This window comes from Oculina patagonica, chromosome 11 (genome assembly GCF_052425735.1).
Source record: "Oculina patagonica isolate OP01 chromosome 11, crgOcupat, whole genome shotgun sequence".
In the NCBI taxonomy this organism is placed as follows: domain Eukaryota; kingdom Metazoa; phylum Cnidaria; class Anthozoa; order Scleractinia; family Oculinidae; genus Oculina; species Oculina patagonica.
The window spans coordinates 4,449,272-4,464,771 of record NC_135768.1 but is presented as its reverse complement, the minus strand read 5'-3'; the positions used below and the strand labels follow the sequence as shown (position 1 = coordinate 4,464,771).

At 37.9% G+C, this 15,500-nt stretch overlaps 1 protein-coding gene across 1 annotated transcript in view; it reads right to left on the bottom strand.

The window, feature by feature from the left end:
- Positions 1 to 10,603, bottom strand: part of LOC144630636 (1-phosphatidylinositol 4,5-bisphosphate phosphodiesterase beta-4-like) — a 31,546-nt gene extending 20,943 nt beyond the window's left edge. The window contains 9 exon segments of the mRNA XM_078489009.1: positions 1 to 167; positions 813 to 913; positions 1,913 to 1,994; positions 2,584 to 2,640; positions 4,488 to 4,567; positions 5,895 to 6,035; positions 9,759 to 9,818; positions 10,012 to 10,089; positions 10,292 to 10,603. Coding sequence (XP_078345135.1) covers positions 1 to 167; positions 813 to 913; positions 1,913 to 1,994; positions 2,584 to 2,640; positions 4,488 to 4,567; positions 5,895 to 6,035; positions 9,759 to 9,818; positions 10,012 to 10,089; positions 10,292 to 10,372 — 847 coding nt within the window. The 5' untranslated portion in view covers positions 10,373 to 10,603.
- Between the last annotated feature and the right edge of the window lie 4,897 nt (positions 10,604 to 15,500).

Genomic DNA, 15,500 nt, shown 5'->3' with positions numbered 1-15,500 from the left:
CTCTTTGAAGATTATCCAGAGATTTCTCATATTTCCAGATCAATGAAAGAGCCTTCTCCTTGTTGTAGTAGGGGTAAAGAATCTCATTCAGTCGTGGATCTCTCTGTTCCTGGTTTAGAAAATTGACCAGCTGGTTTACATTCAGGTAAGGTGCTTTACCTCCACCCCTGTGAAAAATTGTAGAAAAACAATAAACTTATCAATAATAAATATAAATTAATTAATTAATTAATTAATCACTTAATCGTATTCCAGGATTCCATGTGCTCTTGACGGACAAGCATGTTTGGTTTGTTTTGCCTCGCTATTTTGCAGGAGCAGGGATGTTGCAGTGGTGAGAGTGCTCCCCTCCCACCAATGTGGCCCAGGTTTAATTCCTGGACCCGACGTCATATGTGGGTTGTGTTTGTTGTTGGCTCTGATCATTGCTCCAAGGGTTTTTCTCTCCGGATTCTCCAGTTTTTCTCCATCCACAAAATCCAACACTACTAAATTCCAATCCGATCTGGAATTAGTGGGATCAAGAAAATCATTTTTCGTAGCCAATGGAGCGAGTGCGGGAAAGGTTTATCCTGTAACATATCTAGCCTCTTATTGGGTTGCCAGGTTTTGCTTGCCATTGAGTGCCTCTTCATCTAGGAACTGGCTGTGCCAAAAGTGAAGGCTCTTTGAAGTCCCACGCACCCAACTTTCATTGAGCAATGAAGTTGTTACTTAACAAATATAAATTGGAATAACTGCAGCCTACAGGAAATGTCAAACTACAATAGGCACATGAACATTTATTAGTAAATGTTTCATTTCTTCCTTACCATTTCAAACATAGGTGTTCAATTTCTAGCCTGGCACACACTTTCAAGTAGAGTTGATAAAACTGCTCAAAGCTGAAAGATGCACAGTCCAGCTCATCTGTCTAATGAACAAAAAATCAAAATGCTTTTTATATACACTGAATTCCAATCATCAACTGCACTAGAGCAACTTCCTTACCCTCCTTAGTATATTGAGCTCTTTCCCACCTTGCCTTCAGGGTGGGGAGAGAGGGTATGCTACATAGTGGACTATACAGGAAGCCCCCCTCCCCCCAAGAAAGGGGGACCTTTCTCAGGCTAGAGGTTTTTAAAAGGGTAGGGTTTTCACGAGTAATTGTCTATACAATGGTATGAAAAATCATCATTTAGGTAAACAAAAGGGCCTTTAAAATAATCTTGAATAGACCAAAATGAATAGTTGATTCATCTATGAAGTATTTTAAGGGGTTATTCGAGTGAAAAAATTTAGACAAGAGAAGCAGTGTCCTTACTGTAGATATATGTAAAAGAGGTAGCATTTTCTATCAAAGTTATACAGAAGGGTTTTCTTTTCTGTCAAAAATGGACCTATATAAAGGGTTATGGTTGGACCCCGGGCCAAAGTCTCCCCTACAAAAACTCTTAGTACCTCCCACCCCCACCCAGCAAGGGCCCTCATTGAGAAAATTCCATGCCTCCTTCACAGAAGAATAATATCTACCATATACTTGCCAACTTTCCTAAGTCAAAGGTGTGAGATATACAATTATTGCAATCTCCATATTTTACAAAGATGTTCCAACTATTTCCAGATATTTCCGAAGATGTTCTGACATCTTCCGAGGATTGACAAAGAGTACTGAAGATGTTCTGACGATTTTCAAACATTGCCGAAGTGCGTGAAATTGACTCAAACACGAATAACAATGCGCATTTTCTGGATATTATTTTGAATTGGTTTTGAGAGTAAGAAATCCACATTTGTCAGTCAGGTGTGAGAAATAGGCCTATATGAGTGGGATCGACATTTGGATCTCCAGGCGTGAGACTCACGCATAATGTGTGAGAATTGACAGGTCTACCACCGGTAAGTCAGACCAGGTTTTAACAATATTCCTTACCTTTCCACAAGGAAGTTTCATGGCTTCTAGACCCTCTAACACTCTCTGCTCATACTTCCCGACATTTAGACATTTGCAGATGCTTATAAAAAGGGGGAGAAGAGAAACAGGCATTGACAAGTCTGTCAGTTCATCATAAGTCTCACAATCAGGGTTCGTACTCTTTTGAGCTTTTGAAATTCCATGACTTTCCATGACCTTTTCCACAACTTTTCAAAGTTTTCCATGATCTAAGTTTGACCATTTTTCTTGGAATTTTCAAAAATTACCTTGATTTTGGGTACGTTTTTACCCTATTCTTCACCAAAAAAAAATAACCTGCCTATAAATTATTTTGTAGAATCAATACCATTTTCCATGACTTTCCATGACCCACATGCCATGACTTTTCAGGCCTGGAAAATGAATTCAAATTCTAAATTTCCATGACTTTCCAGGTTTTTCATGACCGTACAAACCCTGACAATTTACAAATCAAGGCACAAAAAGAAATTGACAATGGCAACCAATTTCTTAATAGTAACTTTCTATATGCAGAATTGTTTCCTTAAAGTTATGTTATGCTACAAGACAAAACTGCCTTGACATTATAAGGAGAAACCACACATTGACCTTTCTTGGGAATGCACAGGTTAAAATTACACCAAAACAACAATGTTCTCACAACTTACTTCTTGACGGAAATCTTGTTGGAAGGACTCACCAAGTGAGTGGTGAGTTTAACATAGCTAAATGGGAAAAATATAATTACAAAAGTTAATCCAGTGAACTAAAAATAGACATATCTTAGCCTGGATTTCCCTAACCAACCAATAAAAGCTAACCACAAGCAAACCGGAGTAAAAGCTAACCACAAGCAAACTGGGGTGAAGCTAACCAAAAGCAAACCGGGGTGAAGCTAATGGCAAGCAAACTAGTGACATTCTGTCATTCTGCTATTCTGCCGAATAGGATCACCCCCAGTACCTGGGCACCCCTCAGTATGGACACCAAATATTCCGGATAGGAAGGATAGTACTTCAACTACGCGTTTTCTAACTGATTTCGGCAATATTGAGGGGGATTTTTTTTAACATTTGACCACTATATTGGTTGAATTGGGTGAGATCTTTTTTTTACTCCATTCTGGGGACGAAGAAGAGCTACTGAAACACAAAGGAGCATCTCCAATATTTTTATTTTTTTAGGTAGGCATCTTTGCCATTTATCTCTGTCACTGATACTGAGAATAAATGGCTACTGATTTGGTTATTAAATAAATGTGACTTGAGGCTATTTGCTTCAGACAAAAAGATGTCTATACCTGATGCTAGTTTGGTAAACCTGGGCGAGCAGATTGCCACCTGGTGGGTATTTTAAAATTTTTATCGTAAACTATACAAAGCTTCCACCTCAGTGGCTATTGATTCAGACAAAGAGATGTCTATCCCTGGTTTGATTAGTATATCAGTGTGGTAAATGTGGACTAGCAGATTTGCAAAGTTTCAAGGCCAGGGGCTATTGATCCAGACTAAGATTCATCTGCCGCTTTGATCAGTACATTAATGTGATTAACAAAGTTACAAGGCCAGAGGCTATTGATCCAGAATAAGATTCAGACTACGACTTTGATCAGTACATTAGTGTGATAAACATAGCCTAGAAGATTAACAAAGTCACAAGGCCAGAGGCTATTGATCCAGAATAATATTCAGACTACGACTTTGATCAGTACATTAGTGTGACAAACATAGCCTAGTAGATTAACAAAGTTACAAGGCCAGTGGTTATTTATTCACGAACAAAGTCAAAAGTATCTAAAGAAACTGTTGTTCTGTGTCAGCAGACGAGTGAAACAGTTGATTACCCACTGGAAGCTGAAAACTTAATCAGTAAATAAACTGTGGTAGTGAATTTTGAAAAGCTGATGTTTCAAGCAATAGTCCTTTATCAGCTTTTTAAAATCCGCTACAGTGTTTTATTTACCTTTATCAACTTCCAGTTGATAATCAACTAAGCTATTTAATAATCCCAAAGGATGTCTATATCATTCTCTGATCAAGATTTAATTATTATAAAACTGTGACAGATGTGCCCGGTGGCTATGGATTTGCACTATGATGAAAGAGATCTTTGTCTCTGTCAGTTTGGTTAATGTGGTCAAGTAAGTACCTGTCTACAGAAGCTAACTGAAGATATGTCTATCCCTGGCTTGATCAGTATATCATAAATGCCGACCAGTACATTTACAAAGTAACTAGCCCAGTAGCTGTCGACAAATGCTAAGTATTTTTTAAAAGATTTCTCTATCCCCATGATCAGTATATCATACATGCAGACCAGTACATTACCAAAGTAATTAGCTCATCGTTAGTGGTTGTTGATGTAGGTGAAGAGAAGTCCAATCATAGTAGAGTGAAGTGTCTTGCCCAAGAACACTAGTACTGTAACCCATGCCATGTTAAAAAAAACCTTAACTCTAGAACTGCAGTACATCATGTTAACCACTATGTGGATCCCCTTTGACCTTCAGTACTACCTGACATAAATTATAATTATTGTAATAATTAGCTGTGTGTTTCTTGTGGCTACTTACAGTTTTAGTAGCTGTGTCAAGATGCTGGCATTGTAAATCTTGAGGTTGTGTAATAATGGACTGAGTCCTTTAACCCACTCCTGTTGGCCATAGCAACACCATTAATTAATATGTTGGTTTACGTGTAAACTAAAAGTTTGTGTCTAGAGTTTAGTTCACTGTTGTTGAGGGTAAAGATGACTTCTCAAATAATTGTAATAAATTCCCACTTTGAGCCCCCACTCCCAAACGCCCCAGGTTGGGATAAGATATGGGAAATGGCGAGCTCGGAGGCGGAAAGGAGCAGGAGCTAAGGCACAAAGGTGAGTCATCACTGCGGGGAGGAGGGTGGGGCGACGATCTGATGTCTGGCGTCAGCTCTAGCTGGTTTTCATGCATGCAGGTCCTCTACCCAGATCGAATTGGAATTTGGAAAAGTTGGTTTTTCAGGAGGGAGGAAAACTGGATAACACAGAGAAAAACTCTCAGTGCAAGGCCAAAACCCTCAACAAACTCAACCCACATATAGTACATGCACCAGGCTGGAATCGAACCTGGGCCACATTGGTGGGAGGCGAGTGCTCTCACCACTGCACCATTTCTGCTCTCCAACTATTGGCAAATTTAAACCTGATTGGCTTAGCTCCATTTGATTAGTTTCTCTTATACAAGAGATGCATAACTCATCCAGAGAAATTATGTGTCTGCTGTTTTATGTGACTTGTCTTAAGACAACTATGTGATGCATTTAGAAGTAAAACCTTTAGTTCGTTTGCCCAGCTTCAAGATGCACAAACGTATCAGATGCAGTACAGTTGATTGAAATACATTTTAATTAGTGAATATATACGACACAAAGAAACCTGTTGGCAACAGTCAACTAGCAGATGATTTTGTGATTTGAAATGAAATTCTCACAACTTAAATTTAAATGTATGCCTAACACTAAAGAGAAAATAGGTTTTAGAGCATGCAAGGATGGAAAGGTTTAAAGCAAAGAGATTTGACCATAAGCAGAAAGACTTTCATCTTGTTTTTCAAACATAGCCAATCGAGCAACAGTTAGAGTGCTGTGCAGTAAGATCATCAAAGTAAAGGTAAAGCCTGCTGTCAAGCCAAGTGGCTGATCAGGCTGGAGCTTATCCCGGTTTCCGTAGCATGAAGTGACTAGGAGTATTTTTACTCCCCCCTGGATGGGATGCTCGTCCATCACAAGTTTACCCCCCGTAGTAAATTCGCCAGTACCCATTTACACACCTGGGTGGAGAGAGGCACTATGAGAGTAAAGTGTCTTGCCTAAGAACACAACCCAGTGCCCTGGCCAGGGCTCGAACCTGGACCGCTCGATCCGGAGTCCCTCCCACTAACCATTAATTAGGCTGTCACGCCTCCTATGTAAGATAATCAAGAGTGAAGTTATCTGCTTACCTCAGCAATTCTACTGGATGTGGCACACAAATGCAAGTATGAGACATCCACAAGATTTGGGCCATAAATAATGGTGAATGATCTTTCTTCTAATGTTCCACCTTCCCCTTCACTTAAAAGCGACTCTCGTAATTTGACATCCTAAAATAAAACAAACACAAATGTAACACATGCATTAGAAGATTTAATCGCCATCTCTAAATGGTTTAAAGCAAGGGTTTAAATTTCTATGAACAAAATATAGAAATAAGTTTCTTTGTGGGATAAAACTATTTTATCCAAAATAAAATGTCAAATAATTGTACCTTTAATTAGTACTTTTTGTATAAATGTAACTCCCACTAATACTAAAAAAAAACTGCAATCATTCTTTGGTAAGTATAAGATTACATGTAATAAGTTTCCATAACAACCAACTACTACAACAATAATTTTTTTTAAAAAAAAGATGAGGATATTTATTAAATGTTTTGACTTTCATTTAATAGATTTTTTCTGTTATTTAGTTCTGGAGAGAATATTTTACTAAACAAAAATTAATTATAATTTTTATTGCACACTTACAACACGCGGAAAGTTTCCCTACAAAGTAATTTTCCATTTGAACTCAGAGTTCAAAATAATGGAAAATTACTTTGTGGGGAAAACTTTGCCCCTAACAACAGCAAAGTCTGCTGTTGTTAGGGGCAACATAGCAAAATTCAAATAAAAAATAAAGTGCTATAGTGCTAAACAAGGACACCTGGTACAGGCTGCGCATTAAGAATGGTGACATTAGGTCTGAAGAAAATGACAGGCACCCAACAAACATCATTTCCAGGCTTCACTTTACTTCAAATATGCATCTTTTCAAATTCAATAAAGATATTGATGCACTCAAATTTAATAATATTTGAAGAATTTGGATGTATAAACTGTTAATAATAAACCTTTTAAGCTTTGTATCTCTTGCCCATTTTACATCATGCAATGTTCTCTGGAAAATTGTTCCAGACCATATTCTTTCTAAAAGAAACAAACGTCACATGTCCTAATCAAATGATGTGAAATGGGGCACCAAATAATGAAGCTTAAGAGGTTAATTTAAACATTAAAAACACAAGAACTGAATGAGGCAGTAGGAAGCAATCCTTTTAAGATCGCCTCTTAAAATTTTGCATGCTTTGCTAGTAAACATATCACTTTTAAAGTACTTGACAAGTTCTTCTTAGAAAGTAGCCACATTACCCAGACAACAACAGCTTTAATGGAAATCCTTGTCACAACACTTTCTTTATGTCATGTGAAAATTATAATTATTGTAAAAGAAAAACTCATATTAAGTGTCACCTATTCCCCTAAGGTCTTATAGAAAGGACTGACAATAAATTCAGGACATGCACAAAGTATAAGATTACTCTGAAGAGTTGCAAGGTAATGTCTCCAATTGGGCCTTTAGTGGCCCATCAGGCTTAGGAGCTTATCCCAGTTTCCTCATCATCAAGTGACAAAAAGTATTTCTACCCAGCTTCCTGGATGTGATACTAGTCCATTGTAGGGTTACCCCCAGCATTTAATTTGCTGGTACCCATTCAATACACCTGGGTTGAGAGAATTAAGTATCTTGCCCAACAACACGATGCAATGCCCCGGCCAGGGCTTGAACCTAGACTGCTTGATCTGGTCCAGCGCACTAACCATTATTAACGGAGCAGTGGTATGGTATTTTAAGTGACTCATTTTTCTTATTTCTCTCAAATTGAAGCAAACCTCAAAATAGCAGTTTTCCAACGTAGAAAAACACCCAATGAGTCATAAAAACCAGAAAATAACCATGGATGCTTTGGATTGATGAAGAATTAGACGGATTACGAATGAGAAACTTGAACTATTTTCAAGATGCGTTGCCTGTGACGTAGCTCCTTTAATACCACTATGCCTCCCAACTAATATAATTTTTTCTTAACCTTTTTGTCTGTGTTTAATATTTTGATTGTAAGTCATCAAATATGAACAAATCTAAAGTCAACTGGTCAATTTGTACAGCCAGTACAAGAATCAAACATTGATTTTTAATGTTACAGATACGATTGGTGTTTCCTGAGAAAGATGTTTGGAGACCAAAGGATCAAACAGCAGTTTAGAAGAAAACGAATAAAAAGAAATCCAAATATTTATTTATTTATGGCCTTCTCAACTGACACACAGTTTGAACTATCTAGTTGTATTGAATTTTTTGGTCAAAACGTCTATGTGGTAATTGCTAAACAGGCTCTTAAGCAAAGCAAGTTTTCTACGACAAATTTATACCAAAACAGCAATTTTCAAACTTGAAACTGGCGTGTAAATGTCAAGGGTCTCTAAATGCGTTCAGCTGTCACAAATGTTTGCATATTTAACTTTTCTTATCACCATTCCTGATACAATAAATAAGCTGAATGTTCACATATTAAATTTACTCAACCCGTGGATACTGAAAAACAAGTTAAATTTAAATCACAGAAATACGTACTTAATTTTGACCACAAAAAAATCTGTGAAAATTAATTACCCATAGAAAAAAGGCGAACCAGCATGCTTTTAATTCGTGATATTTTATTCAACAAAACTCTCACTGAGCCGCTGATATTAAAATTCTCTTTTGTTATCTAAAGCTTGCGAAAAATAGCTCAAAATATTCAATTTAAACACGCACAACCCAAGAAACTTGACAGGTATTCACGACAACATCAAAAATCTTGATATTTAGATGTCCAAAATGACAATAAGCGGTGTGTAAAAATGGTAATTTTTTATTTGAAATATTCCTACGTTGGCAAGATTTCGCCACACGAAGCTTACTCAGCAATTTAAAATCATTTTATTGCCAAAAACACAAAAAATTACAAAACAACACGAAAGATCGCTTTATGCATACTCCTTCAAGTTTCATTTCCTAATTTTGTTTTCCAATCTAGTACTTAAGCTTAAACCCGGCGATATATAATTCTTACAGTTGCGGAAGCTATATTAGTTAATAGAATTCAGGACGACCTTTAAATCGAATATTTTACTTTCTGGCAATCAAAATGGAATGGAATACAATGTTACAAGAGACAAAAAATCAAAACTTCACCCATTCGCAGTGAAATGTTTCATAAACAACAGAGAACAGTTCCCCTATAAAATTTCCCAGACACCCGAACAGAACGTGGAAAAAATAGATTTTACATGTACGAATGCAAGTAATTATTCAAGGGCTTCCGAATTTTCAAAAAGTAAACAAAGGCGTCGGGGCTGCACTTCAACCATTGAATTCCTACGATACCAAACAGAAAACGTTCTCTTTAAACACGGAATTATATCAGCCAGAAAGCTACCAGCGTGGTTTAAGGGATTTGTAGTAACAAAACAATTAAATGAATTATTATACACATTTCCACAGCACTATGTTCGACTGAACTAACGAGTTTCGAATCGCCGCGCGTACAATCTGACAAATCTCGATCTGTTGTTCTCGAACGCTATAATATGAAAGTAACTTACGCTATAGGTAACTAATCTTTTTGGCAGTTTGATATTAGTGCGAGAAAACCACAAACTGACTAAATGATAGAGTGGATGCAAACATACAAACATATCGACCGTGATACGTTTGCCAGACGCTGTAATCTACAAAATGAAATGTACACATTGAAACCTTTCGCCTTCGCATTGCGAGTTCCCTCAACTGCAAAGAAAGTGGCGCGTATAAGAACGATTTTTCGACGGTGTTGAAAACAAAATATAAAACAATTATCTTAATTGCACAAAAATTTCCATTCCGCAATGGCTTCGATCAATGGAAATTTTCCAAAGAAGGAATATTAGAGCTTAAAGCTAAGCTTTAATAGTTAAAAAACCTACCTTAGGGACACCTCCTGGTCTGACTTCAGTAACATAACACAAATCCTGACAATTTGTTTCCTATTATGCAGAAAGAAAAAAGGTAAAGTAACCAGAGAGCCTTGGACAAGAATCTTAAATATTTCATTGACACAAGTAAGGATTTCCCAAAACATTGTGCCGCACACCGCAGGCAAGAATCATTCGCGTCGAGCCGGCTCGTGGAATTTTTCAAAACGGCTCTAGCAAGTGAACAAACAAGCATTTTATCTACCTTGTCCTCTTCTTTCCAGGCAAAATAGAAGCCATGTTTGTCGACACTGCAAAACAGTACTTGACTCGCATTGGACTCCTGGAAAACGAAAGAAAATCAACTTCAGAACTTGAGTACCAGCGATCGGATCACGGTGAAATCTGATGGTGAAACTACATGAATCCCTGGTGCGAAAACACACTTGTGTTGCTTCGAGCGGTTCACCGCAATAGCCTGATTCTTTGACTTTTTCGTCACACAGAATCGTGTAAGAGTTAAACACGCTGGGAGATCTATTTACCTCTTCCCATTTCGTTAATTGCGTCCCTGTTTGAAGTAAACTAGGGACGAAAACGTCCCAAGAGATCCGAGGAGTCGCCATTCCTCTTATGCGAAAACCCGCAGTTGAAAGCACTCCGAGGCGACATAACACATAGCCAAGGCCCAAAGATGCTTTAAAATGCTCTCTTTCGTCGTAAAATCATAGTTTTTCGTTTCTTTCACGCTGACCTCTGCTAAGCCTTTTATTGTATCGTCATGTCAAGTTTGCTACGAACTGATTACGCGAGCGATCCACAGCAATCCGAACAAGCGACGAACCAAAAGCGATCTGTTTTCTTGCGTTACAGAAGAATCTACGGCTTCCGTCCCGACGACCAATCACAAGAGAGCCTGGCCCGTCAATCAATTTACAGCCCAATGCACAGGTCGGCTCTTTTCGTTACGCGGGAAATATTTTCAGAAAAAAATAACTAAACAATCCGTTCTTTTCAAGTCTTTTACAGGAACTCTAAATGTAAATCACTAAAAGAAAAGCTTTAGATTTTTCATAATTCATAAGCCCCCTCCCGAGAGCAGTTTTATGCATTTTAAAACATAATTTTCACGCAAAACATGTTCAACCGGAAAAGAAAATACTGTAGTTTCTTTCAAACAATTCCAAAGCACACTCACATATTGAACTTTCGGCAGAACAATGATTTGCACCGGAAACTAACCATGAATACGTTATAAAAAATAAATTTTCTCAACTGCATTTTTCGATTTCCGGATATAAAGAACCTATATTCTTAGCCGGAAATAAAACGCGCCTAAACAAAAAGCAGAAAATTAAAAACATCAGGCATAAAATTCATGACATTTTGTTCAAATTTCCCCAGATAGCATTTCGTGTTTTTTTTAATTTCCAGCAAAAGACGCTTTTTTCTTTGGAAGGACTGCTTCTGTCTAAAACCTTACTGTGTTTGGCAAAGATGACAAAATCAGAGCTTTAATTGTTGTGGGAAACAATATCACGCGGTATTTAACTTCTTGTAACAAATTTACATATTTAGTTAAAAGAATCTAATTTTGGTTATGGTATACAATGCTACTTTTTCGTAATTTTGATAGAATTTCAACGCTGAAAGAGTCAAATGAACGCTGAATCTTTGACATTCATGTTTTTCGGTTTGCAATGCAATAAAACTTTCAGGGATTAATGAAAAGAAGAAGAAAAAACAGCCAAAATATGAACCATTCAGCACAAAAACACGACATCATAGAAAGAAAATTTGCGTTGCAGATGATCTAACCAGAAAAGGAGTTTAAAAATGAGTAATGAAATAGCTTTAATTAAAAAAAACAATTTTCTGTAACCAGCACTTATATTTCTAGCATCTTCTTTTTCGTCATTTATAAACACGCATCGCTGAATAACGTTGAAAAATGCGCAAGGTAAAAATATAGAAGATCCCAAGTTGTGTTTTTAACGAGGGGACTATTTATAAATTTATTTATTTATTTATTTTTCGAAAAGGTATCAAGAAAAAAATACGATTTAAAAAGATTTCATTGATCTGTCTGCATTGCAATGCAGATTAAAGGAGACGACGGTAGATTAAGAAGTCCCTCGTTTTTCGCGAAGGGTCAGCCGAGAGGAGGCGCGGAGTGCGCGCTAGAAAATTATGATTTTTCTTGCGCGCTCGCGATAAAAAGGGGACTAGGGCTGTAGACTCGCATAGTAAAGCCCTGGCCAAACGGCAGTGGCCAAGTAGTCGCAAGTTCAACTTGCGTACAGACTTGTGTTGGGTGGCCAAACGGACTCGCAAGTTTACTCACAGGTACACTGCAATTCAGTACTTGAAGTAAACAGCAAGACTTGCGTTGACTTGCGTTAGGTGGTCAAACGGTGTAAAACTTGCGTTGACTTGCGTGCAAATTTGATCTCGACCAAAGTGAACACAAGTCAGCGCAAGTCAATGCAAGTGCACGCAAGTTCAAGCAAGTCAAAAACTTGCGTCTACTTGTGTCTCTGTTTGGTCAGGACTTAAGGCCACGGTGGCCTAAGGGTGTTCTGGATTGCAAGCTTTCCACGTTTGAACGATGGCAATGTCATTTCGTTGTGTTTCACTAAACTGAACTGAACTTTCACAGTGCCTCTCTCTAAAACTCCTCCAGGGCAAGGTTGTGTAAAAGCCGATTAGGCTACCCAGGATTAAAAGTTAATCAATATTTTATATTTATAACATAAAAAAGAGGTTTTGTACAGCTAATCTTAAGTGACTTCTTTGCTATCATTTGCTAATCTCTCGATTAAGCTGGCGATTTAAAACGATTGATATTAAAAACGCCAGAATTATTTTTTTTACAGCTAAAAGTAATGATTCATCAAATTCATGGAGTAAATTATCTATTTGGGGTTTTCTTCGGGAGGTATTAAATGAGAAATTGCACGTGTAACTACCGGAGATTGAATACAAATGATTAATTATTTACAAAAATAGACTATAAAATAATTGAAAACGCAAATAGCGGTGATTTTGTTGTAAGAGGGATTTTTAAAGGTGTGTGCGCGCGCGCTCCAAAAAACAGCTCAAGTAATTTCAGATATATATCTCCCAAAACCTGCGACTGGCTGCTCTTCTCATTCCGTAATACTTGGATTTTCATTTAGACTTCCAAAAGCAAATTAAAGAATAAAATAACGTGAAATGGGTCTCATTTCAGTTTGATTTTTTTTTGGTCCGTACGTGATCTCCATTCTTCCGTGGGACAAAGGTACAGATGTGGACAGCCGCCCTATGTGGCACATTGCAAGCTGTTGCCGAAAACCCAGCGACGAATTTAGGGCGCGTTCGTTTGGGATCAATCCGGAATAAGAATAATCGGAATAATGCGAGTTAGCGTTCGTTTGGCTGCTCTTCTCATTTCGGAATACTTGGATTTTCATTTCGGCTATTCTGCTCCCAGGAGCAGATAGCCGGAATATATTCTTATTCCAGAATATCCCAAAACGAACGCGCCCTTAATATATAAATGTAAAGTGTAAAGGCGGTGGCAAAAGAGGACACATTGTGGTGGACACTTTGTTGCTCATGATATTTTCTTGGGCGAGCAGACGAGAAACATTTATTGCGGACACAAAATGTTTCTGAACGAAATCAGAAACACATTTGCATCTCGGACAAAAATTTTGTGTCCGCAATAAATGTTGCGCGCGCGGGCAAACATGGAATTTAAAAAAAAAAAGGGGATTTAAAAAAGATTTTAAAAAAAAAAAAAAAAAAAAAAAAAAAAAAAAAAATATCAAAAACAAAAAAAAACCCTCTAAAGGAGTTTCGTGATCCATAAAAGGGATTTTTTTTCCCGTTTACAGGAAATGTCTATTTTTATCCGTGATTCGACTTTTTTGATGAGAATTGCGAAATGGCTTGTTTTTAATTTCTCTAGTGAAATGTAAACCTTGATTCTTTATTCCTTAACATTACCGAGAAAGCGTTCGAAAACAAGGCTACACCCCTGACCATAACCGATCGTCATTGTGGCCCCAGGTCACTCTACTATCTTGGTTTCGTGAAATGGCTTTTTATTTTGCGTGAAGCGTGAAATGGCCATTTTATTTTTCGTGAACGTGATCTTAACCCACCTTTACCACCCTCATAAATGGTACCAGATTGATCGGTGCGCTATACTGCCAAGCATAACAACGTTTTTGGCAGGATTTTTGATTCCGTCATTGATAATATTAGTTAATTTGACTGCTTTCTGTTGGTTTTGCAAACTCCTTAGCGACTGGTGGACAAACCCCACCTGCAATTTTCAAGGAGGCGTGGGCGAAGTGTAGTCACGTACAGGCTGGATGTACATGTCTTGGTTTTTGATTGGTTGAGTACAATATAGCCTGCGTAGCAGGCGTCTGTGTAGTTTTTAGCGCGTTTAAAAGAGTGCGCGATCGCGAGAAGGCCGCGCGAGGAAAAATCGAGGAGATTTTTCCTCGCGTGGCCCTCTCGCCCCTTTCGCGTTTCTCCCATACGCGCGCTAGAAACTAACGGCGCCTGCTACGCAGGCTAAGTACAATAAGGAAGCCAACATAAGGATTAAGATTGACATACTGTAAGAGGAACGTTCGAAGCCGGTTACAGGTTTAACGAAATGTTGTCATGGTAACGGTCCGCGGGAGGACAAAACTCGTGTTTTTTCGAGAAAAGTTATAAAGTATTGGTATACTCGGCGAGTCGTTTTGTGAAAAATAACAATATAAAACCAACACTAGAAGCGAACTATTTCGAATAGCAAGACCATTCTCATCCACAGGCAGTGTCAAATTTAAAAACAAGAAACCAATCATTTGTTTTCAAAAGGAAAAACATCTTGCTGATTGCAATCGACACTTTTAAATTTCATTTTTAATTTTTTATCTAGCCTTTGTAGAGGTTTCCCCCGATAAACCAAATGGAATATCAGACAAATGTCAGTGTAAACTTTTTTTAAATTTTTGTTTTGTTCTTTTGTTTTGTTCTTATCCCGTTTCAGCTTTTCTTCTTTTTGTCGCATGGTTAAGCCTGCCGTTTATTGCTTATTATCTCAAGCATTTTACTGATACAGGTCTACAAAAGATCTGGTTCTTCTTATCCGTCGGTTTGTCGATGTGGTCATTTACTTTTTTAGAGTTTTTGAATAGAAATTTCTAGACCAGGTGCTTGGAATATCTATTTCCGTCCCGATCATTTCCTTGCTCTTGATGGGTGTATGCATGAATGTTTTATCGTTACATCTTAAGCGATATACCGCCTACGATATAAATGGCTTCGGTGTCTGACATTTGCCGACTTGAGGCTGCAGACTGAAAACTGCAAAGTAAAAAGGATATGTCATGTTACCATTACCATTATTGACAGCTAACCGTAATCAGGTTAACCAGAGTGTTTTCAGGCTAATTGTAGTGTTGTTTAGGCTAACCGGGTTGGAAGTCTAAGTCTGCAGTCTGCATTATCAAACAGCAAATGGCTTCCCGTACGGAAGAGAAAAGGGTTATTTTTGTATCGAGAGGAAGTTACTTGAGAGACAGGAAGATGTTAAAGGCAGAAGTGGTTGCAAGGAGTAACAAATTAACAAATGTTTTACATAATGTAGATGCAATACTAATGTGGTATCTTAGGCTGATGTAAAGGGGTGTTCCAAGGGCTTGGTACGTAGGGTTCCCCGGGCTTTCCCTTCTAGCCACCTCGTGACGTCAGTATTCGAACTGT